This window comes from Durio zibethinus, chromosome 25 (genome assembly GCF_047325235.1).
Source record: "Durio zibethinus cultivar Kanyao isolate XHJ-2024 chromosome 25, ASM4732523v1, whole genome shotgun sequence".
Classification (NCBI taxonomy): Eukaryota; Viridiplantae; Streptophyta; class Magnoliopsida; order Malvales; family Malvaceae; genus Durio; species Durio zibethinus.
Genome location: NC_143186.1, coordinates 684000 through 698901, shown reverse-complemented (window position 1 = coordinate 698901; position 14902 = coordinate 684000). Strand labels below are relative to the sequence as shown.

The following is a 14902-nucleotide window of genomic DNA, read 5'->3' as shown; positions in this document are numbered from 1 at the left end:
CTCGACTTACCGATTGAGCTGAGTTTAAGTATTTTTATACTTAGCTCAAGTAACTCACGAACCTAATCGAGTTTTTATATTTAAATATTTTTTATTATTTTAATTAATAAAATATCTCAAACTCAAATTTGAGTTCAAGCATAAATAATTAAATTTTTGTTGAATATAAGAATCGAATTTATTTTTACATGTTAATCGAGCAAGTTCGAGTAGTTCGATTTTTATTTCAAGTCGAGTTCGAGTTAAAAAAATAAAATTCGAACGAATTCAAATCGAATTTTTGAATTTTAAATTTCAAATCGAATTTAAACTTAATACTGAATTCGAATTTGATCGACTATACCCTAAAAAGTTATCACTCTAAGGAGAAGAATAGGGTCGGTTCGGGTGTACCCAAACCATCCGACCTAGTAAGCGGAAAACAGCAACAAAACCAATCACTGGAAGATTGTCTGCTAAAAGAAGCATGCAGCTGGTTCAGGCCCGCCTTATCAAGTCCCTCTCTTATTCTCGCTTGCCGCTGCCACTGCCGCTGCCACTGCCACTGCCAGCAGCTTCCTACACCTCTAACCTTCAACGTATTGCTTCTTCTCAACCCAAAGGTAAGTGGGTTTCTTCATAAACCAAAGTTTATGCATTGCTTTTCTGCAATGGATTTCTCTGTTTGTTTGCTGCTGTTTCTGTTTCATTCTTAGTTTGCTTTTATTTGTGAAGCTATATCAGCTCTTCCTGCTTTAATATTTGGTTAATAAAATATATATATGAAAGGCTTATAGGAGATATTAAATGCTCAAATCTCCATCCCTTGATCAAAGTTTACAAAATGGATTGATTGATTTGCTTTGCCTTTTGGTCCTGACTTTCTAACACTTCCTTTCAAGTTGGCATATGCTTTTCAGCTATTGTGAATACATTTCCTTGGATAATGTTATATGTGACTGGCTTAAGAAATGAGGGAAAAATAGATATATTAGCGCTCTTGCTTGTATGGCATTCTGCAATTATGTATTCTTAACTTTTTCTGGGACCAAGAAAGCACTGATTTCTGCGACTCCAAAACCATATTAGAAAATCATTGATGTTGTTTAAAGAGATTAGAAAGGCTGTGCTTAGTCTATTTTCATTTTGCCCCCCCCCCCCCCCCCCATCCCCATCTTACATTTAAGCTTATTTAATGTCAAATGTATCTGATATTCTTCAATGATCTCCCAACCTGCATTAGATTCATGTGTCTTGTACTGGATTGCTCTCTCATTGTTTATGCTCTGCCTTACTAGAGAAAACTGACACATAAAGAACGCATGCCTAGGGCTAGTCAATTGATTTAAATTTCTTAAGCTTAGTGTAAGATGTTTGGCTTTGATAGATGTTGCAAAGGTTGTTCTGAAGAAAGGCAAAACACAACTCTTTAAGGATGGAAGCCCAATGGTTTACAGTGGAGCAGTTGATAGAATAATTGGTAGACTTCCACCTAAGACTGGAGATATTGTGTTGGTAGCTGATGGGACAGAGAAACCTATTGGATGGGGCTTGTATAATTCAGTTTCTATGTTCTGTGTTCGGCTCATGCAGCTAGAAGAGGAAGCAACAAGGTAATTATGCAAAGAAGGGCAAGATCTTACAGTTGGGTTTTACTTTATCCACTGGTCAATTAAATTCCTTAAATTATGTCATGCAGAGATCCTTCTTGCGCACTGGACATGGAGAAGTTGCTTGAGTCCAGAATCAATGCAGCTACAGAGTTACGTAGAGGATTAGGGCTTCCTTCAACCACTACAAATGCATATCGTCTTGTCAATAGTGAAGGAGACAGGTAACTCTAACTATGAATTATGCTTGTTGATTCAAGATTTAGAAGGGAATGACATTTGACCAACGGTTATTCATAACAAAGAGACATACATGCACAACAGATGCACAAATAAAATAAAGTTACTCTTAAAGTTGGATTTACACACTGGTTAGTTGGATAGATAGTGTAGTTGCATTTGGAAGCAGGTTATGGGGCTTACAAATAAATCAATGTAATTTAGACAGATGGATTGTTGATTTCCCTTTTAAGGATAGTCTTTCAAAAGGGAAAATGTGATATCCCAGTGGTATCAAGACTTTTATACTAACTGCACCAATGTATAAGAAACAAGAAACAAAAACAGAAAAAAGAAAGAAAAAACATAAAACGCATTAAATGCTCTAAAGTTTGTTTCTCTGTATTTCTGGGCACCAACCACCATTTCTCATAATCCATTTCTGATTCCCACCAAACTGCTTCTGGACACTTATTTTCTTATTTGCTAATTGGATGCTATTGCTTCACTGTAGATTGTCAGGATTAATAGTAGATGTCTTTGGAGATATAGCAGTAGTAGCGTCATCTGCTGCTTGGGTTGAGAAGTATAAATCAAAAGTAGAAGCATACATCAGTAGCATTGATGAAATTAATTATATATACTGGAGACCATCCGTTGAAATTTTAAAAGAAGAAGGAATGGATGCATCAGATGTGAAAGAGTTGCATCCATCCACTTGTCCCCAAAGAACAAAGGTAGAAGTCCGTTGAAATATCACACATTGCATGTTTTAATTTGTGATGCACACTCTTATCCATATTGATTTAAATTCTATAAAATCTAAGCCCGAAGTTACACTTTCTCACCATGGAAATTTTCCATGTTGTACCTGTCCTTGCTAATAAAATATATACACTTCATTCAATTATGACTGACAACATGATAGATTGACACATTAGAAGGATTCTTCCCATTGTGCTTATTCCCATTGACTGATAGCGTCATACAGACATTGCAAGCACACAATTGTTGGCGTGTTATGCAAACATAATTGGCTTCTTGATGCCTTTGCTGATGTTATATATTTTATCTGACAGAAGCCGCTAACTTTTGGAAGACCCATTCCATGCATTAGAATCATAGTTGGAGGCTGGAGCCAATATAATGAAATTGTTTAGAGAATTACTTATTCATGCTAGATCACTACAGCTTTGATTCTTTGTTTTTTCTTCATTACTACTACGGCGCTTCGTGAAATTTCAAAATAGTTTTCATTACTTATCCAAAATCCAGCTTCTCCATTATTTATTCCTTCTATTGGCATAAATATCTGCACTTGTTGATCTTCCAGAAACATTCTCATTTGAAGATTCTCCTTCCCGCATTATATCTCTCTTTTATAAGATGTAGAGAAATATTAGATTTCATTCTTTCCCGTTCAGTAAAAGCATGTTGCTTGATAAGTGACTGAGATCACCCTTTCATTTAGGGTTTTTGAAATGCTTCATACAGCAGCTTTTCTGTTGTTTCAACCTTTTGCTTTTATAGCATCATTTAACACGAGTCTCATAAGGTGTCATGCTACTTTTATATGCCAGGTCACAGAAAATGGGATTTCTTATGCAATCTCATTGGAGGGTCAAAAGACAGGATTTTATGCTGATCAGCGTGAAAACCGAATGTTCTTATCAACGATTTCACGTGGTCTGAAAGTTCTAGATATTTGCTGCTACAGTGGTGGTTTTGCACTAAATGCTGCAAAAGGAGGTGCTATGAGTATTACCGGTACATAATTGCTAAAACTTTTATTCAATTTTTGCAAAATGCCTACTTGTACCACTAATAATATTGGCTAGTTGAAGTTGTCAAGGTGTGAAGGCATATTTAGAACAACCCAATTAAAGTTGCAAGGCTGAGTTATGCATGAACAGACATACATATTTCTGAAGGAATTTCTAGAAAAAATTGTGACAGATGTGCCAAAGGTCAATTTATTTAAAAGTATGTAAAGCAGAACGATCAGAACCTAGTATTGTTGGATTCATTAATTTCTTATCCAAATTTGGTCATTTCCCCTATCAGCTTGAATGTATTTTATGTTTTCTGTAGTACCATATTTGGTCATACCTAGTGTTTTCCTCTTTTCTTCGATAAATATCTGAATTTCTTAAAATGTTGAAGAATGTGGCCATAAGCTAGCAATTGAGGAAGAAGATTCCTATAGCAGAACCTAACTGGCTGGGAATTAAAGTTCAGTTAAGTTGAATTGAGTTGCATAATACCTTATTGAGATCAAAATTTGTGGTTGAACATTTTTTATGAGAAGCTGGTAAGATTTTCAACTTTTGAAATTTTATAAGATACCATAGGACTTTTTACCTAAAATTGCATTCTCCTTGTATCTTATCATAAAGCACATCTAAACGGGATAGTTAAAACCTCTTTTTTGAATGATTGTGGATATTTTCAGGGACTATTTATGTGATTCTGTCTTCTATTCTATCAGGTGTTGATACATCATTGCCCGCAATAGAGCTAGCCAGAGAAAATATTGCTCTTAACAATCTGGACCCTGGAAAGATATCATTTTTGAGAGAAGATGCCAATGAATTTATGAAGGGTGCTCTTTCTAGAAATGAATTGTGGGATATAGTTATTCTCGATCCTCCAAAACTAGCACCAAGCAGAAAGGTATTAAACATGTATCTATTAATTAGCACAATCTGAACTTCCTGCGGATAACATTGGAAGCGGACTTGAGTTTTGATTCTGAGGTGAAGAAATAATACGTGTCCTGCTCCTGCATGCACATGCTGACAGACTAATCCGTATGCCTTATTCTTGGGGTGATTAATCTACTATGTACTAATTCTATTCCTTTTTCTTATATCATATGGAAGTCCCTCACTATATGAGTAGTTTAAGGCAACTTAGGCAAGTCGAATTTCTTTTTCTTGATTTCAAGAGGAAAGTGAACTGACTTTTCTTTGTTGTTTTCTATGAATAAATGAATAAAAATATGCTAACTTTAGCTTCACACATGCATGAACACATAAAACTTCCCATGCATCCAGATTCTGGCAACTCGTGTATGAAAGTTATGCTGTGAGTGCAATAATGCTTTTGCCCTTGTATCAACATACCCCCATTTATGTTTGTCTCTTGGATGCTAATAATACCAGGTTCTCCAAGGTGCATCAGGCATGTACAGAAACTTAAATTCACTAGCAATGCAAATAACGAGAAGAGGTGGCCTTCTCATGACCTGTTCTTGTTCAGGAGCGATGACTCAAAGTGGGATGTTCTTGCGTACTCTTCAGGCAAGTGATTGTGTATCCTGTACTTTCTCTAATATTAGAAACCATCCTGAAAACCCTCGAAAAGATATCTTGTGCATATCTCTGTAAGTTTAGAAATTATTATAAGAAAAGAAATTGGTTACCATTTGCATTGCTATTATGGTAGCAATACCTTAAAATCGGTCTTTCATCTGCTTGAGCATAGGCAATGCAAGTCACCTGCATTATTTTCTCCGCCTTCTATTTTCTCTTTTTGCACATTGCATAAATCATATATACCTTCAATAACAAAGGATTGATATAAAAATTTTCTTTGTTACACAAGTAGGTTCTAGGTAATTGTTACAAGAATAGTCAGTTGCTATGAACTTTGTTAGCATTAAGGTAATTAATAGGAAGAGCAGCATCTAACGGTTGTTTTATGAAGCATTGAAGCAAGAACTAGTTTCCTACACTTGCTTTTTTTTTTTTTTAAGTTGATTGCCTTCATAGAGCCATAACCAACAATAAAACAAAAAGGTTAAAATATGTAACAAGTTTGCTTTTGAGAGCCATGCAGAGATCAAACAGGTCCTAATCTTGTTATTTGACCTATTTTTCTTTTAAACAGGGTGCTGCATCAAGGGCAGGGAGAAAAATCACAATCCTAAGACAGACTGGAGCAGCTTGTGATCATCCTATTGATCCATCTTACCCGGAGGGTGCATACCTTTCAAATATCCTGCTTCGAATACTGTGACATTAATTACAATTCTTTTAGAAGTAAAGCATTACATAATTCTGTTTTGTTATCTGATGAAAATTTCTTCAACTTTGTATTGAGCTGTTGCTGAAATTATACATAGAAACTTCATAAGCATTACTTGGAATATTCAGCAATCCCAAATCACATATTAGCCATTTTAAATATTAACACAAAATTACATCAACCATCTTCTAGCCTAGTGCCCTCCTGGATGTGTTCCATGACAAATAAGACGGGTCTCCAAGTTGCCTGAAATAGTAAGAGTACAACTCCATCAGTTGCAGCAACCCAATATATGTTCTTGACATAGTGCAGCCCTATGTCCAGCAAATTATCTTTAAAAAAATACATACACTGTAGATGACACCAGGTAGATTTGGTGATTATGAAACCTAACTATAATATAAAAAGTGTTTCCATCCTTACTCATTTCCACCCCCACTTCTCCCCCTAGGCATACCATAAATACAATTAGGTTCATTAGCTGCTCCCGTATCAACCAATTTCCACTCATTTTTTACAGTAGCATTGTAGATTCAAGGTACCACCATGGGTCACAAATAACCACCATAATAAACCAACATAGAGTTTTCATTTACGTATCACTGAGAAAAGGAGTTGGAGAAAAGATTAGGAAAGGTAGATTTGAAAATATAGCTTAAATGAGAAGAGGGGGGGGAGTTAAAAAGCCTAAATATGAAATCCCATCCTAATTTTTAGAGATAAAATTACTAATACATCTTATTTTTATTTCATCCCAAAGGTTTCCAAGTTAAAACCTGATATAACCTACTTTCAGATGTTATGCTAAAGCCACTCTCAGATAAATGTTAACAGAGGAAACTAAACAGAAAACCAAGAACTGTATATATACATTTGGCATTGCACTAAATCAAATATTCACCTTTTCAGCCAGTGGGGAGCCAAACTAGCACCTAAATGATTCACGGCTGAATACAGATGGGAATCCTAGGATTTAAGGTAATTTTCTTTTATACAGCCCAATTAATACAGCTTACCTTTAAATGTGGCCTAAGACAGCAGAATGAGGAATTTTGATTTACCTAGTTAAATTTCCCCCAAGACAAGTATGTAAAGATAACAGCAACCTTCATAATGTATGAAAGCTCAGTCTAGATGGGTGGCATGAATGTAATCAAAGAAAATACCTTGGCTTGACCAGATACACAACAATGAAAGACAAGGCCAAAAAGAAGCTAAGCCCACCAATAGTGAGATAAGGCAGAGCTGCAGTTCGCATCCAAACAATGAGGTCTTCCTGCTCACTCAACTGTTATGCAAATCAAATTGGATAAGTTAGCTGGTAATTCAATGTTGGAAGGACTTTAAATGAAAAATCAAATGCTCCTTCAATGAAAAAAATAAAGGCTCCTAGAGACTTTGACATTTGCAACGGGAGACTTTTAGGAGAGGGCTGACATGTCATTTTAGTTGCAGTGCCAACGAGCAATAGATGCTGTTAGACTAATGTGAACTGGAGACGTAACTAGTGTCTACACATCAAAATGAACATAAGCAAAATGGTAAAAGCAACATAATAAATATGAAGAATAGAAATGATACCAGAATTATCTTCTTTCCAAGTGCACACAAATACCCAGTTGATTCAATTGTATAAGTTTTGAGGAATTACTCGAGACATTCAGCAAAGAAGATCTTGGTTATTTTTGCATATTTTGTAGTTCATTTTTGTCTGTTTTTGTGGGCTTAATTTAAAGTTTATGAAGCATATATAAATATGTTTTTGTCAAACTTCCAAGGTATTTTTTAAGGGAGATCTTGAGATTTGTGACATCTTACATTCATCTATCTTTGCACACACACATATATAGAAAACAGAGTCCCAGCCATACCAGGCCCATCACCTGTCATCGAATGCAGCTGGAATTCTAAATTAAGTTTGCAATTTTGACATTTCACAACCAAACTTAGGGTTTAATGAGCATTTTGGGGATTTTTTTTCTTTTTATGAGGGAAAGAAGGCAGGTACGGGAGAGAGCATGGAGAAGAGGGCGAGAGGCTGAGGGAGATATCACAGGTGGAGGAAGAGAGGGTGATGGCACATCAAATAGAGGAGGGAGAAGCAGAGAAAAAGGAAGAGAAGAGAGAAGAAAAGGCTGATTGCCATGCCCCCCTACACCACAAGCTGCTCCAGCTATGAAAGGGGCTCTCCTTGCAGGCTAGCAAGGAGAGAAAAGAATAAAGGGGCAAACCCCAGTGCACAAGGCTCTCTGCTTTGCGAGGGTTGGTGTGAGGGTTCATAGTACGCAGCCTTCCGTCTACATTTTGCAGAGAGAAAAGAATGAAAATTAAAAAAAAAAAGTACAAAGAGAGAGAGATGGAGAGGAAAACAAAAATGTCTGAGGGATAAGGAAAAAAATGAAAAAGATAAATGATAAACTGAATGCTGCATTACATAAAAGTTGCATTATGTACCATAGAACAATAAATTACAATGTTCATTAATAATCATGTAAAAAAAAAATCAATTTTGAAATCAATTTGAAAACTAATATTTTTATTTGTTTAATGTTAATTTTCAAACTAATTGAATTGCTATTATTCAAATATATTCATATAAATCATACAATCTCTTAATAATCCTGAGTGCTTACCTGAGAATTTTTTTTTTTTTATTCTACATTACCGGTTGCTTAAGAAATTATATAGCTTAAGAAATTATATAGCATAGAGAATAAAACAGTAAACTGAAGTGGCCAGAAGCAGTGAAAGCTTACTGGGATAGATGCATCAAGTTGTGCACCACCTCAAAGATTTCCGTTCTGAAAATTTTTAGGAAATACATCTTTCCCAAACTTACTATCCCTATCACTCTTCCAGATACCCTTCTAGTTCACTTCCAATTGCTGGTTGTTGCGGGAGAAATTGCAGGTATCATTAAATAAACTTCAAGCTATAAGACCACAGGGGACAATTGGCCTGTCACCAACCATATCTTCAGGCTTACAAGAATCAACATCACCCTCACTTTTAGCATCTTTCAGCTGTGAGTCACTTCAGCTCTTCACATACCTGAATTATGAAAAGCTATCACCAAACTTGATGCCAAAGAATCATTGTAAATAAATGCATTTCCATTCATATTGTTATTTCAACCACAAAGCCCCCATTCATTGACAAAATTAATCTAGAAGCATACAAAGGCAAAAGAACACATTTGTGACATTCTATTTCATTTTAGAATATTGTAATATATCATATTATTAAGTATCAATCTTCACGTGAAATGTAATCATTACAAAATGGCGTCTGCCGGACCTAAACTCCTTAATAACAGGCAGAAAAGGGGATGAATGAGATCAGGCAAAATGAAAAGAAAATGGTTCAAGAGTTTGAAATGGACCAATCAATATATCATAAATACGGGGTTCAAGACTGTGAATTGTCATTAAACCAATGAAAAAGAGAAATAAAATGTACACCTAAATTCAAAAGCCTCAAAATAAAAAAGTTTGAGTATAGTTTACAATAAAAATATAACTCTTCTTGTGCCCCAAAAAGAACATCTGGAACCAACAAAAGAATCTACCACCGCATAGCATTCTGTAGAAGGTGAGTCTAAACTACCATGGTTTCCCCTATGTAAGTCCTAGATCCCACCATTCCTCCAAGGATCTAAACAATTTAAAAACATGGGTTGAGAAAATCTTAAGTAGGCATTCACTGAGTATATTATTATACATTCAGATAAACAATCTACTGCTCCATAGATAGTCAATATATTTTCTGATATCTTCTAATGAAAAAAAAAAAAAGTATGCTTTACATCATTATAAAGATTGACCATCTTGTAGTAGAGTATATAATGCTGTGCAGAACTTATAGTACAGGTACACAAGATATACCTCCGATGATTTTGGTAGAAGTTGTCAAGCTGGTAGTAGACATAGATAGGCTGCTTCATGAGCTTTTTAACCTTGTAAAAGAAACAAGAGAACAGCAGGAAGATATACTTATTTTTCATCTAATTGTAAGAGTTAATTCGATCAGTTATATCTTATTATCATATATCACATATGCGCCCACTTGCATAAATTATATAAGCACAGCAGTCAACTTGATCCCTAAACCTAAAGCCATAGTTGGAGGACTAAGCCTTGGTACCTAGACTACAATGCCTACACATATACATGGTAGGGTCTAATATTAAAAAAATATAAAATTGGCAGAAGGAAACAAAACAGATTAGAGAGTTTTGGTTAAACCACAGGAAATAATCACAAATTAAAAGTTTTGACAACAGGAACTTGGATAGCAAAGAATTCCGGTTTCCATGGTTGCATAGAAGGCAAGCACGTGTATGTAAGACAGAAAAATTATCACTGCCTCCCCCCAACCCCATTGCCACCATCAATATGATGAAAAATAATAAAGTGCTGCATACGAACCTTACTCTCAATGTTCTGGTGAATGTTAGCAGCACTTTGTATGAATGAGACCTTATCATTTCTAAAGTTTTGTGGTTCGCAAGCAGTTTCATACCAATCAATGATTTCAACAACCTGATAAAAAATTGAAAGTTGATGCTTAACCAATTTAAAAAGGAACAAAAATGAAAAATGCAAGATTATTTTGTAATAGTGGAGGGGTTGATTGTACATCTCGAGAGGCAAAGAGAGTAACCACTCCAATAGGAATGAAGACAATCCTAACAAGCATAAAGGCTTATATGACCTGCATAACAAGAAACACAGATTTAACAAAACAATTTTCCTGAAATGCCAATGGAATTGCAACAGACAACAAAAGCATTGCCTAAGAAATAGAAATAATAAAAACAGCCATCGTGGCGTCAGAATTGGCTTGCACGCTGGAAGCTCCCGCTGAGTAAACTTAGAATCTGAGAGGAAGATCCAAAACCAAAAAAGTTATTAAAACAAACGACTTGCACATCATTATTCATTATTCATCTTTCATCATTCATTATTATTATTATTATTATTATTATTATTATTATTATTATTATTATTAAAAATTACAAATATATCCAATAATTCTATAGATGCAACCTAACATTGTAACAAATAATAAAATCCTCCACCATAACCGAGAAAAAGAGAAACAAGTCAACAAAATCATGCAGCTAAAAAAGTAGAAAAATCAAAATGTAAAACAACTAAAAGAAGACGATAAAATTTTTTTAAAAAAAAAGTGCATCAAAGTTAAAAGCAAGCGTAGGAAAGCAGGTCAAACATCACAGCCCATAAGAAAACAAGGAGATTACATTTGAGTCGCTTGGAATTCCTTCTAGGAGCAGCAGAATCAGCGGATCCAGCACCTCCAACGCTGGACAAAGGCGTATTGGAACTCATCGGAGCAATCTTTTCTATAGAAAAACAAGTTTACAGTCTGAGAGAGAAGAATTGTGCAGTTGGGCGAAGATGAGCACGATGGAGTAGAAGGGCAGGGAAAGAAAGAAAGAAAATTCAAAGAATATATACTGATATTTGTTTGTTTGTTTGTTTGGTTTTATTGACTACTTTCCAAGGGAAGGGAAGGGAAGGAAACGGAAACGAAACGAAACCGAAGTTTCTCTTTCTTACTTAGTCCATTGTCCAATGCCAACGAGATCGGGGTGAGGAGGGCGGCAAGAAATTTTGTGCGCGTCGTCTCTAGATTACCGTAGAAGAAGTAGTAGGACAGACAGAACGGGATTTTTTGGTAAGTTAAAGTTTTTGTTTTATAATTTAATATGGTAAATAAATAACAATCATTATATTTATAGGTAAATTATAATTAGTTATTTAATTATGCCGTGTGTTGAAAATAATTATTAAACTATTAAATTTTTTAATTTAATCATTAAATTTTGAATAAATATTTTTTGTCATTCAACTATTAATTTTTAATAATAAGCTAATATGACGATATCATAATAATTATCAGTGTCAAATGACATTATCAAGACAATAATTTTTTTTTTCAAAATTCATAAGGCCAATCAATAATGTCATATGGCATATAAGATAAATTGGTAATACCGAGTGGCACTTGGCAATTTTTGTAATATTATCACGTTATTATGTTATTAGAAATTAATGATTGAGTGATAAAAAAATATTTACTTAAATTTTAGTGATTAAATTAAAAAATTTTAATAATTATATGATATTTTAAAAATGTGACTATAATTAAATGTATAATTATATATTTTACCCTATTTATATTGTTGAATATTAATAATTGTTCACGATTTAAAAAGAAAAAAAAATATTTATCTAGTAATGAAACTATAAAAATATAACGTTAAAAATAGTTTTTATGTTCAAAAATTGCTCTTAACACAACGTCAATAGTTAAACCTAAAAACTTGTGCTTTTACAATTAAAAATATATTTAGCATAAAAAATCCTTATGTTGTCCTTATATTTCTAATATTTTATTATTCTAAACATAATTTTTTAGACAATTCAATTAGTTATAGTATTTTTTAAGAGTAATATCAAGCACTTAAAATTTTTAATTACATTATTTACATGCACTTTTTCCAACTAAAATTTTTTATCTCCAACGATAATGCTAAAGTAATCCTAAAAGTTCTCATGCAAAATTTAATAAACCTTAAAGCATTATTAAAAATTAAAAGAATTGGTATCTCTTAAAACATTAAAAAGTATTATTTAAATTTCATAAAAAATATTATTTAAATAAAAGTACAATTTTACAACAACAAATAAAATCTTAACATAAAAAATTATTTTTTAAAGCCTAAATGTAAATGAGTAAAAATAAAAAATACTTAACGCAACTAATCAATATATCTTCACTTCATTTTGGGGATTTAAAAAGTATGATTATTTATCAATTCAATAAAGTTTAACTTTAGATCCCAAACATAAGCAATCAAATGTTTCGTTCTTAGTAGTAGGCATTAAATTGCCTTTTAATACTTGTAAAAAATGATGTTTTTTGTAGCTGTTTAATACTTACAAAAAGAAATGAAGTTTTATACACAGGAATAAATGTTAAACTACATTTTGACAAAATAAAAACATCAAAAGCTATTTAATAAAATGGGAACATCATGGCAATAATTTTCTATTTGACAAAATAGAAACAGTAACGTTCACATCATTGTATAGTTAAGAAGTGCGAAAAATGAAAACGTTGAACTTGTCTAGTTCAATCTTGTGAAATAAGTATAGATCTCCATGGTTTAGGTGATTATTAATAGCGAAGGTTTTATTTTTTCTAGAGTGAATGTAGTGAACAGGCTATTTTGTTTATTGTTGATCCATATTGGTGTCAATGTTTTGAAGAAAAAACTCTATATCTCGTTTTGGGATTGAAAGAGTTGATCCATTAGATGAACTAGAAAGAAATGTTAGCAAATGCTGTTGGAATATGCTGTGTAAAGAATTAGAATGGTATTGATTAGAAATATTATTAAAACTATTAGATATGAATAAATAATAAGCAAAGCTAAACATTAAATGTTAAATTCTTTAAACTGGTTGACATCAAAGGAAATAATCACAAATGATAACTTAGGTAAGGAAAAATACAATGCTGATTACTTAAGGATTAAACATTTAAATCAAATCCAAGCCATTGTCATAAGATTTCATAACAAAATTGATTAACATTTTACTTCAAGTGAATACTAAATTTAATTTTTTAATTCATAGAATTGAGCAAAAAAAAAAGTACAAAAATTATTTAATACAAGAAAAAAAAAGAAGTCTAATAACTCAAGAACTAGGACTTTATAATAGAGTTGATTGACATCTTAAACATAAATTAATTGAAGGCTAAAAACTATAGAAGAGAAAGTGACCAAAGTTGAAAGATTTCTTATAAACGGTTACAAAGAGAAAAATAGAAGTCTTATAACTCAAGAATTAAACACCTCTATCAATTTCAAACACCATATCTATAAAAAAAATATATTTTCAAAAATATAACATCAAGCAACAAATAAAAAATCTAGTTGATGGTCAATAGAATACAATAAACCAGTTTAAAACATTCTTAAAAAATATACTATACATGAAAAAAAATACTATGCTCCAAGCAAAAAAGAAAATATGTAAAAAAACATTTTGCCAAAACCTGCAAAGAAACAATTTGCTTAACACATGCAAAAAAATCAATGCATGAAAATAGAAACCACAAAATGAAAAAAAAAAAAAACTCTGAACACAACATACCCTACATGGCCATAAGAATCGAGCATCTCACATTTGTATAAAAAAATGGTAATATGATTTTAAAGATTGGTATAAGATAATCAAAAGTCTATTTAAAATGTGAGATGCTCAATTCTTATGTGAGATGCTCTGAACACAACATACCCTACGTGACCATAAGAATCGAGCATCTTTAAAATCATATTACCATTTTTTTTTCAAATCAAAATCATTTGTATTTAATGAAAGCTAAATTAATTTTTTAAGTTTTAACCATTTAAAAATTTTCTAAATTTTCAATCATGCATTAAATGTTTTGTCCTTAGCTTTTTTGACAATTTCTCCTTCTATATATATATATATTTTTTTTCTTTTAATTTTTCCTTTAAATATCTATCTGATTATAAACTAAATCCTAAATATTATAAAAGATTGTAAGATATGATTCGATAATAATTTAAAATTCAAAAAGTTCCTTTAATTCAAAAGCCTTTTGTTTTGCCATAGATATACAACGGCGTTGTTTCTTTATCTATGGTATTATGGATATGGAATAGCAAACTAATTAACAAAAGATAGTTTGCTATCCGTCATTGTTACACATGTGAAAACCAATTAAAACATCTTTTAACTTCACAAAAGAAAGTGTTTGAATATTCCATATATACATATAGGTTCATTTTTTTGAATTTTTACTGGAATGGCAACTTTTTTTTCACATTTAAAAAATTACATCAACCTATACAAAAAAAACAGGTGGCTAATAAGCTATATACTTCTATACATTTTTTTTGTAAGAAAAGGCTTATAATAACTAAATAATTTGTATAAAAAAAGTGAATAGAAAGAAATAAAAAATGGAAGCAAATTGAGTAATCAATTATACATGCTTTGTAA

The 14902-nt window shown here is 32.5% G+C and overlaps 1 protein-coding gene and 1 pseudogene across 4 annotated transcripts; one reads left to right on the top strand and one right to left on the bottom strand.

Moving 5' to 3' along the window:
- The first annotated feature begins 418 nt into the window (after positions 1 to 418).
- LOC111276098 (S-adenosyl-L-methionine-dependent methyltransferases superfamily protein) lies at positions 419 to 5948 on the top strand. 3 transcript variants are annotated; one of them, XM_022861911.2, is made up of 8 exons: positions 420 to 602; positions 1367 to 1592; positions 1679 to 1813; positions 2323 to 2545; positions 3389 to 3575; positions 4297 to 4481; positions 4973 to 5110; positions 5700 to 5948. In XM_022861911.2, the coding sequence occupies exons 1-8, from the start codon at positions 467 to 469 to the stop codon at positions 5826 to 5828; spliced, it is 1359 nt and encodes a 452-aa protein (XP_022717646.2). In that variant the 5' UTR covers positions 420 to 466; the 3' UTR covers positions 5829 to 5948. The 3 variants fall into 3 exon arrangements, 1 of the variants encoding a protein (XP_022717646.2); XR_002688500.2 differs by lacking the exon at positions 5700 to 5948 and having other exon boundaries at positions 419 to 602; positions 4297 to 4636; XR_002688499.2 differs by lacking the exon at positions 5700 to 5948 and having other exon boundaries at positions 419 to 602; positions 4297 to 4652; positions 4973 to 5102.
- LOC111276099 (ALA-interacting subunit 3-like) lies at positions 5796 to 11551 on the bottom strand (annotated as a pseudogene). Its single transcript, XR_016333562.1, has 8 exons — positions 11101 to 11551; positions 10659 to 10716; positions 10476 to 10551; positions 10265 to 10378; positions 9722 to 9792; positions 8594 to 8888; positions 7004 to 7125; positions 5796 to 6083 (listed from the first exon to the last, which is right to left on the bottom strand). The product of XR_016333562.1 is annotated as an ALA-interacting subunit 3-like (transcript).
- Positions 11552 to 14902: the final 3351 nt, after the last annotated feature.

Coding starts and splice junctions, on each gene's coding strand:
- LOC111276098 (XM_022861911.2), top strand. CDS start 467: ATGCAGCTGGTTCAGGCCCGCCTTATCAAGTCCCTCTCTTATTCTCGC. Junction 2,546..3,388: donor CTTGTCCCCAAAGAACAAAG/GTAGAAGTCCGT, acceptor TTTATATGCCAG/GTCACAGAAAATGGGATTTC. Junction 3,576..4,296: donor AGGTGCTATGAGTATTACCG/GTACATAATTGC, acceptor CTATTCTATCAG/GTGTTGATACATCATTGCCC.